The following is an 11,812-nucleotide window of genomic DNA, read 5'->3' as shown; positions in this document are numbered from 1 at the left end:
TTTTAAAACAAACAAAAATATACATAAAAATATCAGTTACATATCTATTTAGCATGTCGTTTGGTCACAAACATTTGTGTGTCACTGCTTTCGGTTGCATATAAAATCAATAGTTATGAACCCGATATACGTTAGTATGTTGATTATCATTGTAAATCATATATTCATATGATGCTCCGTTATAATTTCTTCCTTTTAAACATGAATTCTAAAGGTTAAATTCATATGTATGCTAATTTATCTGTTACATCATTATAAATCTATTAAATAATATATCTTTATAGTATCATCTATCTTATTCTGATATTTCTTACAGTATATAAAAAAAATCACCAACATTTTATATTTGTGTGTCAATCCTTTCAATTATATGTAAAGTCATAAAATATCCATCAAATGTATATAAATATATCTTTATCATTGTGTCTCATATATTCAACTACAATTATTATTTCTTCATTTTAAACAAGATGTTCTAAATATTCAATTCATATATATACCAATATTCCATTACTTTGTTATAAATCTATATATGTATATAAGAGTAATATGTCTTTATAATATCTCCTATCACATTTTATTATTACAATTCAAAATTATGGTAATTGTATCCACAGGTCCCAAATCTTATGAAATTGTTCATCTTCTTGTTCTTTAATTTCAAATGTCAGTTTACTCATTTCAGCACATTCCATTATTTTTTGAATAACTTCCTCCTGGCATTGGTATTTTCTCATTTTTCCAGTTTTTTGTAAATACAATTCTGGCTGCCGTTAAGATATTTACAATCAATTTCAAGTCTTTATTGTAAGTATCTGGTATAATACCCAATAAAAAAGTCTCTGGTTTAAAGTCTATGCGTTTCTGTGTCATTTTCTCCAACCACGTGTGGATTTTAGTCCAATATCTTTTACCTTCTGTGCAAGTCTACCACATGTAGTAGTATGATCCCGGTGTCTGACGACATTTCCAACACTTTTCAGATTTGTTCTTGAACATTCTTGCTATTCTTGTTGGGGGTAGATGCCACCTATAAAACATCTTTATACAAATTTTTTTTATAAGCTGTTGACGTTGTCATTTTATAATTTTGGGACCACAATTTCTCCCATTTCTCTAATTCAATCCCATGCCCCAAAGTTTCCCCCCAAGCTATCAGGTTCTTTAACTTGTTCTTCTTTTAGTTTAACCTCTAGTAAATGTCCATATAGATTTTACATTACTTTTTCATCCGTACCTATCAAGATTTTATCTGTTTTTTTATCATAAAAACCTTCCATTTTACAGTCTTTATCATATCTAGATTGTATTTGCACATATGAAAACCAATTCATTTCAATTCCTTCCTGTTTCAGCTCTTGCATAGATTTGAGTTTACCCTCTGCATTCAAAATTTCACCATTATAGAATTCTGCAGGCAGCCCATCTGGGCCTGGAGCCTTGCCATTATTTTGTTTTTTAATGCTTCAGTTAATTCCATCATGGTAATTCTGCTTTCTAATATTGTTTCCATTTCTTTGGGTATCTGGGGAAGATTGGTTTCTTGTAGATATTGTTTAACTCCTCCCTCATGTAAATTCTCTTGCTCATAGTTTTATCATAGTAATCTTGTATAATTTTCTTCTTCTCTACCATTCCGTAGCAAATCTGCCCTTGATTATTTTTTAATTGCATTTTTTAAATTCTCTCTTTTTTCAATTTGTACGCCAACCATCTGCCTGGTTTATTAGTATTTTCAAAGTAGTTCTGTTTAGCCCCTCTAATTTTTTGTGCTAATTCCTCTTTTTCCAGTAAGTCCATTTTGTGCTTGTTTATATTCACTTTTATTTTAATATCCTTTTTTTGTGGAGAATTCTGTAGCTCTTTTTCAAGGGCCTTGTAGCCATTCTCTAAGCCTTTAAGAAGTTGTCTTTTTCTTTATATTTCTCTTTTTTGTATAGTCTATTATATCAAACCTCTAGTGTAAGCCTTCATTGTATCCCAGAGATTCTGCATCGATGTATCTTCCTTTCTATCTTCTTTAAAGAAAAAAGCCAATTTATTATACTCCAGAATTGACATGAGGTGGGTTACAACGAACTGTTTTGTGAGGTACAGGAACTTGAAATTGAAACAAGCACTTGGGCAGATCAAAATCCAATTATAATTAAATGGAAAGGACAAAGAAAGAGATCTAGATGGACATTAAATAATACGATTTTAAAAGAGAAGGATTTTGTACAGAAGATTTTCTGTTTTTTGTTTTGAATAGTTGAAGGACCCTCTCATCCGGGAGTCTCCCATAGCCTTTTCGAACTAAGCAAAGGGAAGGGATAGGATAAAAAGGACTCTCTGGGAGTCTGCAGCCTCCGGGATGAGGCTACGCACAAGCGGAATGGGAGAAACCACGCAAGCACGAGGAGCTCGGAGAAGGCGTTTCCCTCGCCAGCCTCCTCGCCCGGCCGGATTTGGAAGCCGCCCGAGAGCCATGGCCCAAGGCCGCCGCCTGGCGCTTGCCCTGCTAGCGTTGATCCTCGCGGGCCCTCAGGAGGCGCGAGGCGAGCAGGAGCTCCGCTTCCAGCCCCCACCCTCGCAAAGGCCGGTGCGGCTCTTCACGGAAGACGAGCTGGCCAGGTACGACGGACGCAAGGTAGGGCAGAGCTTTCGGAAAGGCTGCCCCCTTCGGGGGTTGCTGGGACGGGCCTTCTCGGCAGCAAAGCCCGGGTCGAGCCTCTTTCTCGGCGGTGTGGGGGTGGGAATGGGGTGGCCTTTTCTCGGGAAAAGAGGCAGCAGAAGCGACCTGTTCGGAGAGAGCTGCGCCCTCTGGACTCCGTTTGCAACAGCTGGACCGAAGCAGTTCTGCGCGTTTTGATCCCGCCTTGGAGCTTTCGGCCGGAACGGACCGAAGTTCTTCAGCGGAGGGCGAGCTGGGGAGCTCACGGGCTGTGATCTCTTTCAACTCGGCGAAGTTTGTTAGGCGGCATATTTTGCCTTGTAGTTAAAACGGCCTTGATAAGCCACAAGAAAGAGTAAAACATGACTGTCAAAATGTGCAGGCTGCGCGTTAGGACGAAGCAGTGAGGTTTCACGCTGTCTCCAAAACTTGGTTGTAGCATCTTTTCCTTGCTTTTGTGGTACGTTTGTGTAGAGTTCTGCAATGCAAAAATAAATGCACCTAAGGTCTGTTTTGGGGCGTCCTGGCATTTTAACAGGAAAACGAATGCCTTTAGTGCCTGCAATGTTGTTCCTAAAAATGACCATGATCAGAAACCTCACTAATTCTGAATTGTTTGGGGTCTTTAGAAGGATGCCCGTGGTAACATGGAGTTTGGGGTTATACTTTTGTAATAATAATTAAAAAATGGCAACATAGATACCCTTGTGGGAAACTGGACACAGTTTCTTATGCTCAGGACACTTAAATACAAAAGAAAGAAGTCCAAGGTTGTTTGTAAAATATTAAAGGCATTTCATAATATGTATGCAGCAAGTTTTTGCTTGCTCTTCCTCTTCATTTTAAAAAAGGGGACTTGTTATATCAAAATGAATAATTATACCTTAGTAATCAGAACTTTCATTTGCACATGTTATATCATAATGGATATGATAACCTTTATTATTTTTATTTCATTAACAAAGGAATTTGATGTAGAAATTTACAGAAGCAATGAAACCAGGGCCTTCCAGCTGCATTTAAAGTATAACAATGATCAACACAAGCTATCATGGCCAAGGGTAAAGATATTTGAATTGTAGAGTTCATCAACCACCTCTGGATTCCTCACTCATTACAACCACTCTACATCTAGTGCATTCAGTGCGACAGACTTTTCTTTTTATTTACACCAATCAGAGATTTCTCTGCTCAAGTTTATTCTGTACATTTTCTTGTTAGAGCATCCATTTGTTAATGTGAATAGGCTTTCCTCTTTAAAGGTAACTTTTGGTTTTCTTGAAAAAAAGAATGACCAGGTAAACAGTATGCTGTTAGTATTTCTTATCAGTACACGTCATGATAAAGTATATAAATTGTACTTTCAGGAGGATGAACCTATTTATATAGCTGTGAAAGGTGTGGTGTTTGATGTCACTTCTGGAAAAGGTAAGATCACCTTACAAGCAGAATGTGTCCCCCCACCCTTTTCAGTATGGTTCACAATAGGTATATCTCGGTGTTCTTCTCATTTATAAATGCTGCTAGGTTTTTCCCCAGATGTTTATTACCCTTAATTCCTAGAGCTGGATAACCTTTACCTTTCCAGTTGTTGAATTTAAGCTCTTATCAGATCCAACAAACATGACTGATGGTGAGCAATCCTGGGACTTGTAGTCCAACATCAGCTAAGGCCACAGATTGCTCACATCTGTTTAGAAGAAGGACAGCACTTGCGTATAATGCCAGATTTTATTCATTCAGCAGCCCTCTGTGTTAATTTCATGTGAAGAGTAACCTAGATCTCCTCCTGTCTTTGCGGCAAGCTTGTAGTAACTATGTAGCAATAGTTTCATATATTTGTAAGAGTCTAGTGCTGCTGCCCCAGGGATATTCATTTTGCCACTGTTTAAAACCAAGGGGAGCAGGTTCCTACTTGCTTTCCTCCTGGATTTCAAAACCTCAGCTATTTCTGCCTGGTTTGCCTTTACTAATTGAAGTGTTCAATTTCAAACCAGGGTTCCGAAAGGAATATAAACAGCTTGAAAACTATTGCTGCTTCAAAAGATTCAGCAACCAAATCCAAATCTGAATATCTTATCTCAAAATCCCATCTGATAATTTTTAAATAGTTTTAATGTACATCCCTTCACATAATGCAATAAATCCATAAAGCAGTATGGATGAATAATCCCCAACATCAATATAGCTCTGGCCGTACCTTATCAGTACAGTGTTGATGAGAAAAGATGCTTCATTTGCATACTTTAGCATAAGATTATTAAAAAGGGACATAAGTAGCATGTATACAAAAGTATATGGCAAATAGCTGGGAATGGGCAGTTGTGTAAGGACAGTTTGGTAATCCAGTTAATGGATTCTTATCACATGACATAAATTTTTGGCCAAATAGTATTTTTGAGAAGAACTTCTGGAGGTAGGAGAGGATGCAGTTCCACCTTGTAAAACCACATAATGCAGAAATTTGACACAGAGTGAAGGTTCCATCTTTCTTAGTTTAATTGGAAGTAAGTCCTTATATTCTGTGAATGTAACTTCCAGTGGGCATTTTACAGGTGAAACTCAAAAAATTAGAATATCGTGCAAAAGTTCATTTATTTCAGTAATGCAACTTAAAAGGTGAAATTAATATAAGAGATAAGGCTCATTACATGCAAAGCAAGATAGTTCAAGCTGTGATTTGTCATAATTGTGATGATTATGGCTTACAGCTCATGAAAACCCCAAATCCACCATCTCAGAAAATTAGAATATTACATGCAATCAATAAAACAAAGATTGTACATAGAACAATATCAGACCTCTGAAAAGTATAAGCATGGATATGTACTCAATACTTAGTTTGCAGCAATTACTGCCTCAATGCGGCGTGGCATGGAAGCTATCAGCCTGTGGCACTGCTGAGGTGTTATGGAAGACCAGGATGCTTCAATAGTGGCCTTCAGCTCTTCCGCATTGTTCGGTCTCATGTCTCTCATCTTTCTCTTGGCAATGCCCCATAGATTCTCTATGGCCGTGATGGCGAACCTATGGCACGCGTGCCACAGGTGGCACACGGAGCCATTTGTCAGGGCACGCGTGGCTTTGCCCTGTCAGCTCCAGCGCGCATGCAGTTCCGCCTCCCCCCTCCTCAAGCCCAGCAAGAAAGCCTGATCATCCCACCAGATCCATCCAAGGAAGGAGAGAGAGAGCCGGGCTCAGCCGATCTGCTCTCCCCGAGCTAGAAGTAGCAGTTAAGGGCAAAAAAATGGCCGGAAACAAAAGCTGAAGTCAGCTGGCCAGTGCACGCATGCGCACTGGAGCTGACAGGGCAAAGCCACGCGTGCCCTGACAAATGGCTCCGTTTGCTACCTGTGGCACGTATGCCATAGGTTCGCCATCACGGCCATAGAGAATCTATGGGGCATTGCCAAGAGAACTATCTTGCTTTGCATGTAATAAGTCTTATCTCATATATTAGTTTCACCTTTTAAGTTGCATTACTGAAATAAATGAACTTTTGCACGATATTCTAATTTTTCGAGTTTCACCTGTATTTTTCCCAGTTTTGGGATCATCCAAATGTACGGTTGCCCTTTTCAATTTGGTATTTTCCAAGTATTTTGGACAACAGCTCACAGAATGCAGTCAAGCATTGATTGCTCCCTGGTTGGACAGATGGTGTACTTCACTTCCATTTTCCTTTATTTCCCTTTCCCTTTCTGATCATTGTTTCACTTTCTAAACTACCTCTTAGATTATTGACTGTTTGCAATATGCCTGATCTTTCTGTGTGGTGTTGTTAAGGCTTCAAAATGTTGGAGGATTTCAGCAATTTAGAATGTTTATATTGTATTAAAGTTGGTTCAAGACAATCTGAATCATGGACGTGCTACTCTTGATACATAATTGAAGATAAGACAACATTCCATGCTTACTCGTTTTATAACTTTTTAGGGCCTGGCATCATGCAAAGCAAACCAATCTCCAGAAATCTCAAAATACATTAACACTTAATTCTAGGCTTGTGAACAACGAAGTCCCTGGGATGAAATTTACGATAGTTGTCCTTAAAAGAGTGTCATCTTCAAAATATCTCAGACTGTCTGTCTGTCTATGTGAGAGAGATATCCTAAGAATCTTAAGTCCTGCACTTAATTGCTATTTGTGTTATTTTTCCCTAACAGAATTTTATGGGAAAGGAGCACCATACAATGCACTAGCTGGCAAAGATTCAACCCGAAGTGTTGCAAAAATGTCCCTGGATCCAACAGATCTCACTTACGATATAGTAAGAAAAAGATCTTTTCAGCATAGCTTGATCGGAAACCACAACTAAGGAATTGTTTTATTTGCACATAGCTTTATTGGTCCTAGTGATCTAATCCAAGTACAGGATCATTAAAGATGGTGGGATTGGGGAGGGATTTAGAAATAGAAAAAGTACAGAGCTCTGAAAAACCTGGTTCAGTGCAATTAGTAGTCCTTTGCATTCACATTACATAGCATGGAGATGTGCAATAATCATTGAATTTGTTCTGTCTACCCCTCTCCTTTCCTCTCCATCTTTCTTTTTTTTACACAATTGCAATTCATTGAGACGGGACTCACAGAAGAGCAGTTGCGATCTCTGGATGAGACCTTTAGTAATGTCTACAAGACCAAATATCCTATTGTTGGCTACACTGCCCGAAGAATTCTCAATGAAGATGGCAGCCCTAACCCAAACTTTAAACCAGAAGATCAGCCACATTTCACTATTAAGGATGAGTTTTAACAATAACTTGGCAATCCCAAGACTACTACAAGAAAACAGGAAGGTATCTAAAAACTGAAGAATATAATGGACCTAAATTGGCTTCATATCTTTGAGGATGATTGCTTTCTATTTTATCATCATTGGTTAGTTAATGATATTAATATGCATGATAAAACTATAGTGTGTGTGTGAAAATTGTTTTGACCAGCAAAGTGTTCTGTTTCAGTGTCAGTGGAGAAGCAGTTATTTTTCTTTAGCTAATTATTTGGCTAACTAAATGGAAAAACTTAAGAGCAGCATCTGTTGACAAGGAGTCCCATGGTCAATCCCACTAAACATTACTCATTCAAAATCCTCATGGCCATATAAAACATACAATTTGGTACTAAGATGTTACATTATGTAGATAAAAACAGAAACTGGAAACAAGATGATCGAGTTGCTACATCTTATTGACAAAGTTAAGTGGTACGTTTTTTTTTTTAAAAAGCAAAACTATTTGGGACTAGAAACAATGTGCATATATATTCAAGCCACTAGAGGGCAATGCCACACTATTAGAAACAACATTATAGTTGGCAAACACGGTGATTGGCACTTGATAACTGGAGAGACTAAAATTTCTTCAAATGTTCTGTTAAAACTGTAAACTGATAATGCATAAAGCCTTTAGTAAGTACTTCCTTGGATTACCTTAGCCATCACAAGAAATATACCTGAAGAGACATACTTGCATCATTTCAGTTTAACCCAGAACCCTTAGATGTGTACCAAAAACCAGAGGTGTACTCATGCTTGTAGCCATATACCGTGCAGTCATACAACTTCCTGAGATGTCAAGTAGAAGAAGCCACACAGGTGGAGGAGCTGATAATACATCAAAGGGTTGCCCAACCTCCTCACAACTTAGGCATGTTTACAATAACATGAACAAGGAAAAACAAACATTACAACACCTTTTATCGAGCATTATCTAAAAATATTTCTTGATAATGAGAAAATAAAGTAAAAATTCTTTAGTTACTGCATGTTGCTCTTGAATGTCAAATGATCCATCACATTATGCTGAATTGGAATAGATCACAGGGCAGAAAGGTGTGGAATGAATAACTTTTTCCAACTTGCATGTTTTTGATTGGGGACTCTTAACAATCCCTCTCAGTTGTGATATACCTTGCAAGAAAAAAACAAGAAATCCAGAGCTATCAAGGAAATAAGTAGCAACACAATCATTACAAATATGAAAAGGTACATCCGCATCTATATACCACATTTAAATGCTCATAAATGTTTACTTAATTTATGAAGATTTGTGTACATGATATATACACACACAGTTTTCCAAAATTACAAACTTCCATTTTTCTTGGCAACTTTTAAGATGTATGGACTTCTAGCTAGAGAATTCTGGCTGGAGAATTCTAGGAGTTCACACATCTTAAAAGATGTCAAAGTTGAGAATTATTGGTCTATTATCTTAAGGGTAAGGCATATAACAAAAATCTAGATGTCCGCTAGAATAAGAAAACACTTTGCTTCTGGCCAATGATTTTTTAGATTTTTTTTTTCAGGTCAGAACTGGCAGCTCTAGTTTGATCTAAGCTCTTAAGCTGAGCCTTGTGCAAAATTCAGTTGCTGCTTTGGAATATTCTTTCTTGAGCAGAAGCTCTACCCCTTAGCAGCCCATGATTCATAATGAGTCCTATATCTTAGGTTGGTGCTCTTGACCCAGACAACACTGTGTGTGTGCACTAGCACACAACACTGTTGCTTTGTTAAAAAGGAAAGTTGCTATTGCCCCGGTTGAATACAGGCAGGAAAACATAAGCAAAATCAGATAAAAGAAATCATTGTATCAAAAATGTACTTATTTTCCTGCACGTATTTCTCAAGTAATTATCAAAGAGGATGTTACACAGAAATAGAAGCTCTGTTCTCTCTCACTTCAGAATGGCAGAACACAGAGTAATGGATTCAAATGACAGGCTGGCAGATGTCAATTGAATGTTAGGAGGACTCCTCTTCAAGAGTATATTCAACAGGAGAGCCAATTACCTAGAGAAGGGATGGGCTGTCCTAGCTTGGATGGGGAAAGACAAGCATTTGTCTAGGATGCTTTAAGTTGGATTTGTGCTGCTCTCAGTGTACATTGGGCAGGAGCCATACTCCATAGGCTCAAGAACTATTTCCAACCCTGTGAGTATATTAAACGGTATAGGAACCAGGCCAACTACCCACATTGCCAATCTATTCAGGATTGTAAGTCAACCTAGTTCAAATTCATTTGCCTGGAATGAACCTCTCCCCCTCTCTGCAACTTGAAAATGTATGTGCTTCTCTGCACAAATATATTCCTTTTGACCAAGCTAGGAACACAGGAAGCTGCCTTATCTATGGATTGTTTGGTGAGTTCAAGAAAACTCACATCGCACATAGTGATCTTTACAAGGGGGCAACTCTGATAAAATATGTTCGTAACAGCATTCCTTCCAAGTCAAGTCCATTGTTCACCTAGTTCAGAAGTATCTACACCACAGATGAGCTGAATGTAGATAATCTCCCAACCCGTTTCAGTTTCACTCCTTCCTCACAAAATCAATCAAAATACTCCTTTGTCACTTAACTAGTACAGGTTGTCCTTGATTTATGACCAGCCATTTAATTTATGACATGTCAAAAAAGCTATTTATGACCTGTCTTTAATGATGACTGTCATGTTCCCAGATCACAGTTTTGGACATGTTATTCCATGGTCATGTGACCCACATTTGGTGACTTTTTTGCCATTTTCCAACACCCCCCCCCCAAAAAGCAAGCAACTATGGTATACAATGGATTTGCTTAAGAATCATGTGGTTTGCTTAACAACCACATGATTCACTTTACAACCTCAGTGACTCTCTTTCCAGCCATCATAAAAATGGTCATAAAATCAAATCCATTCTCACGGTGCTTTGATTTCTAACTACAATGACTTACGACCAAAATTCTAGATTTCATCGTGGTAGTAAGTAGAGGTTTACTTGTAGAGAATCAAAGATTATTAAATCCAGGAATTATCCTTGGTTGAAACAGTCACTGGACTCAGAATAGGTTATTATCTGAGAACTCTTCCTTGGACTCAGAGGTCGTTCTTGTTTTAACCACGATAATTGGAACCGGAATTTCCATCATTAATCAATGTGATTGTAAACCTCAACATCATGTGACCACATCACTTGTTGATGGCAGTTCTGGCACTTCCAGTTGCTATTGTTAAGCGAATCCCATGATAAGAGAGAAAGTGGGGGAGGGAGGGAGAGATACAGTCATCCAACTGAATTCTTTCTGCTGGATTGCTTTCCTACTCACTTTCAGTGCTGAGCTGCTAAAAGTCATGCAAACAGGAGGGAATGAGAATCTTGAGCGATATGTAGAGTCTGATGCAAGGGGGATGACTCGCAGTTTTTGTGTTTTCCTTTTTAAATGATGCAATATGTACCAAACGTGCAAAACAGATGTAACCCTGTGTAAGACGTTTAGGCTTGGTGAAGGTTGATAATTTGAATTCCTGCACTGAGTCACACGGTAGAGAGGGGCCTTCCTCAGAAGCTGGGTGTGGGTGGGCGTGCATGCTTTGGAATGTACAAACACATATACATACATACTTCAAAAAATAGTCCATCCTGACTTGTTATGAAATCTAATCTTGTGATGGTAATAATTATTGTTTCCTCAAACTGAAAACAATACCCAACTTAGATTTTGAAAGAACAAAACTCGGGAAGGCAGAGTTGTGCTTTCCAATTTACAGATAACCAAGGAGCTAAAAAAATTGAATACAGGGCCATTGTATAACATTCTGCAGAAAATGTTAACAATCCTTCAGAACAAAGTGCTTCAGATCCTATATACACACTTACTCAGAAGTACATCTTATTTCTGTAAGACCTGTTCATAAATAAATATACCTAAGTGTTAGATTGGGTAATGGATAGGCACACATAGGCTTAACGGTAACAACAGCTCTTTATTTAGTACAACAAGTGAGAACAATCCAGCGAAGGTTGAGTCTGACAGCAGCCCTTTTATAGGGAGCTATCAGACCCTTCGATCAATAGGATTAAACCTCTGTTCCCGCCAGAACAGAGGACCTTGGTAGAAACCAGTGTATTTAGCGCAAGTATCTAACACCCCTCCCCTCTTGGATGGAACAATCCTACTTGTTACGTAGTCACGCAGGTAGGCAGGCTTTTGGGTAGCTCTGCCTGACCTGCACAGTTCAGTAGGAGGGGTTTCCTTGGTCATGTTGGACGGACCTGTTTGCTCCGCAGCTCCGCTTGGTGGAAGCTCCTGGAACCTTTCACATGCTGGAGCTTCTAGAGCCGGTTCGCTCGGAGCTCGCTGTGGGCCTGCAACATAACCAGATAAGTTTCCTGGTA

The 11,812-nt window shown here is 38.6% G+C and overlaps 1 protein-coding gene across 2 annotated transcripts in view; it reads left to right on the top strand.

The window, feature by feature from the left end:
* Window positions 1–2,351: 2,351 nt before the first annotated feature.
* NENF (neudesin neurotrophic factor) overlaps window positions 2,352–11,812 on the top strand; it is a gene marked incomplete at its 5' end in the record, with an annotated part of 340,944 nt that continues 331,483 nt past the window's right edge. Inside the window, 4 exons of one of the 2 annotated variants that reach the window (XM_081944188.1) lie at window positions 2,352–2,629; window positions 4,021–4,081; window positions 6,820–6,923; window positions 7,233–7,440. In XM_081944188.1, the coding sequence (XP_081800314.1) occupies window positions 2,354–2,629; window positions 4,021–4,081; window positions 6,820–6,923; window positions 7,233–7,409 (618 nt within the window). In that variant the 3' untranslated portion in view covers window positions 7,410–7,440. Of the gene's footprint in view, window positions 2,630–4,020; window positions 4,082–6,819; window positions 6,924–7,232; window positions 7,872–11,812 lie in introns of those variants that run through there. The other variant, XM_081944187.1, reaches the window with a different exon arrangement.

Source organism: Natrix helvetica (assembly GCF_964273705.1).
Source record: "Natrix helvetica genome assembly, chromosome: 2".
Classification (NCBI taxonomy): Eukaryota; Metazoa; Chordata; class Lepidosauria; order Squamata; family Natricidae; genus Natrix; species Natrix helvetica.
Note: the sequence above shows the minus strand (reverse complement) of the source record. Positions and strands in the feature narration are given on the sequence as shown.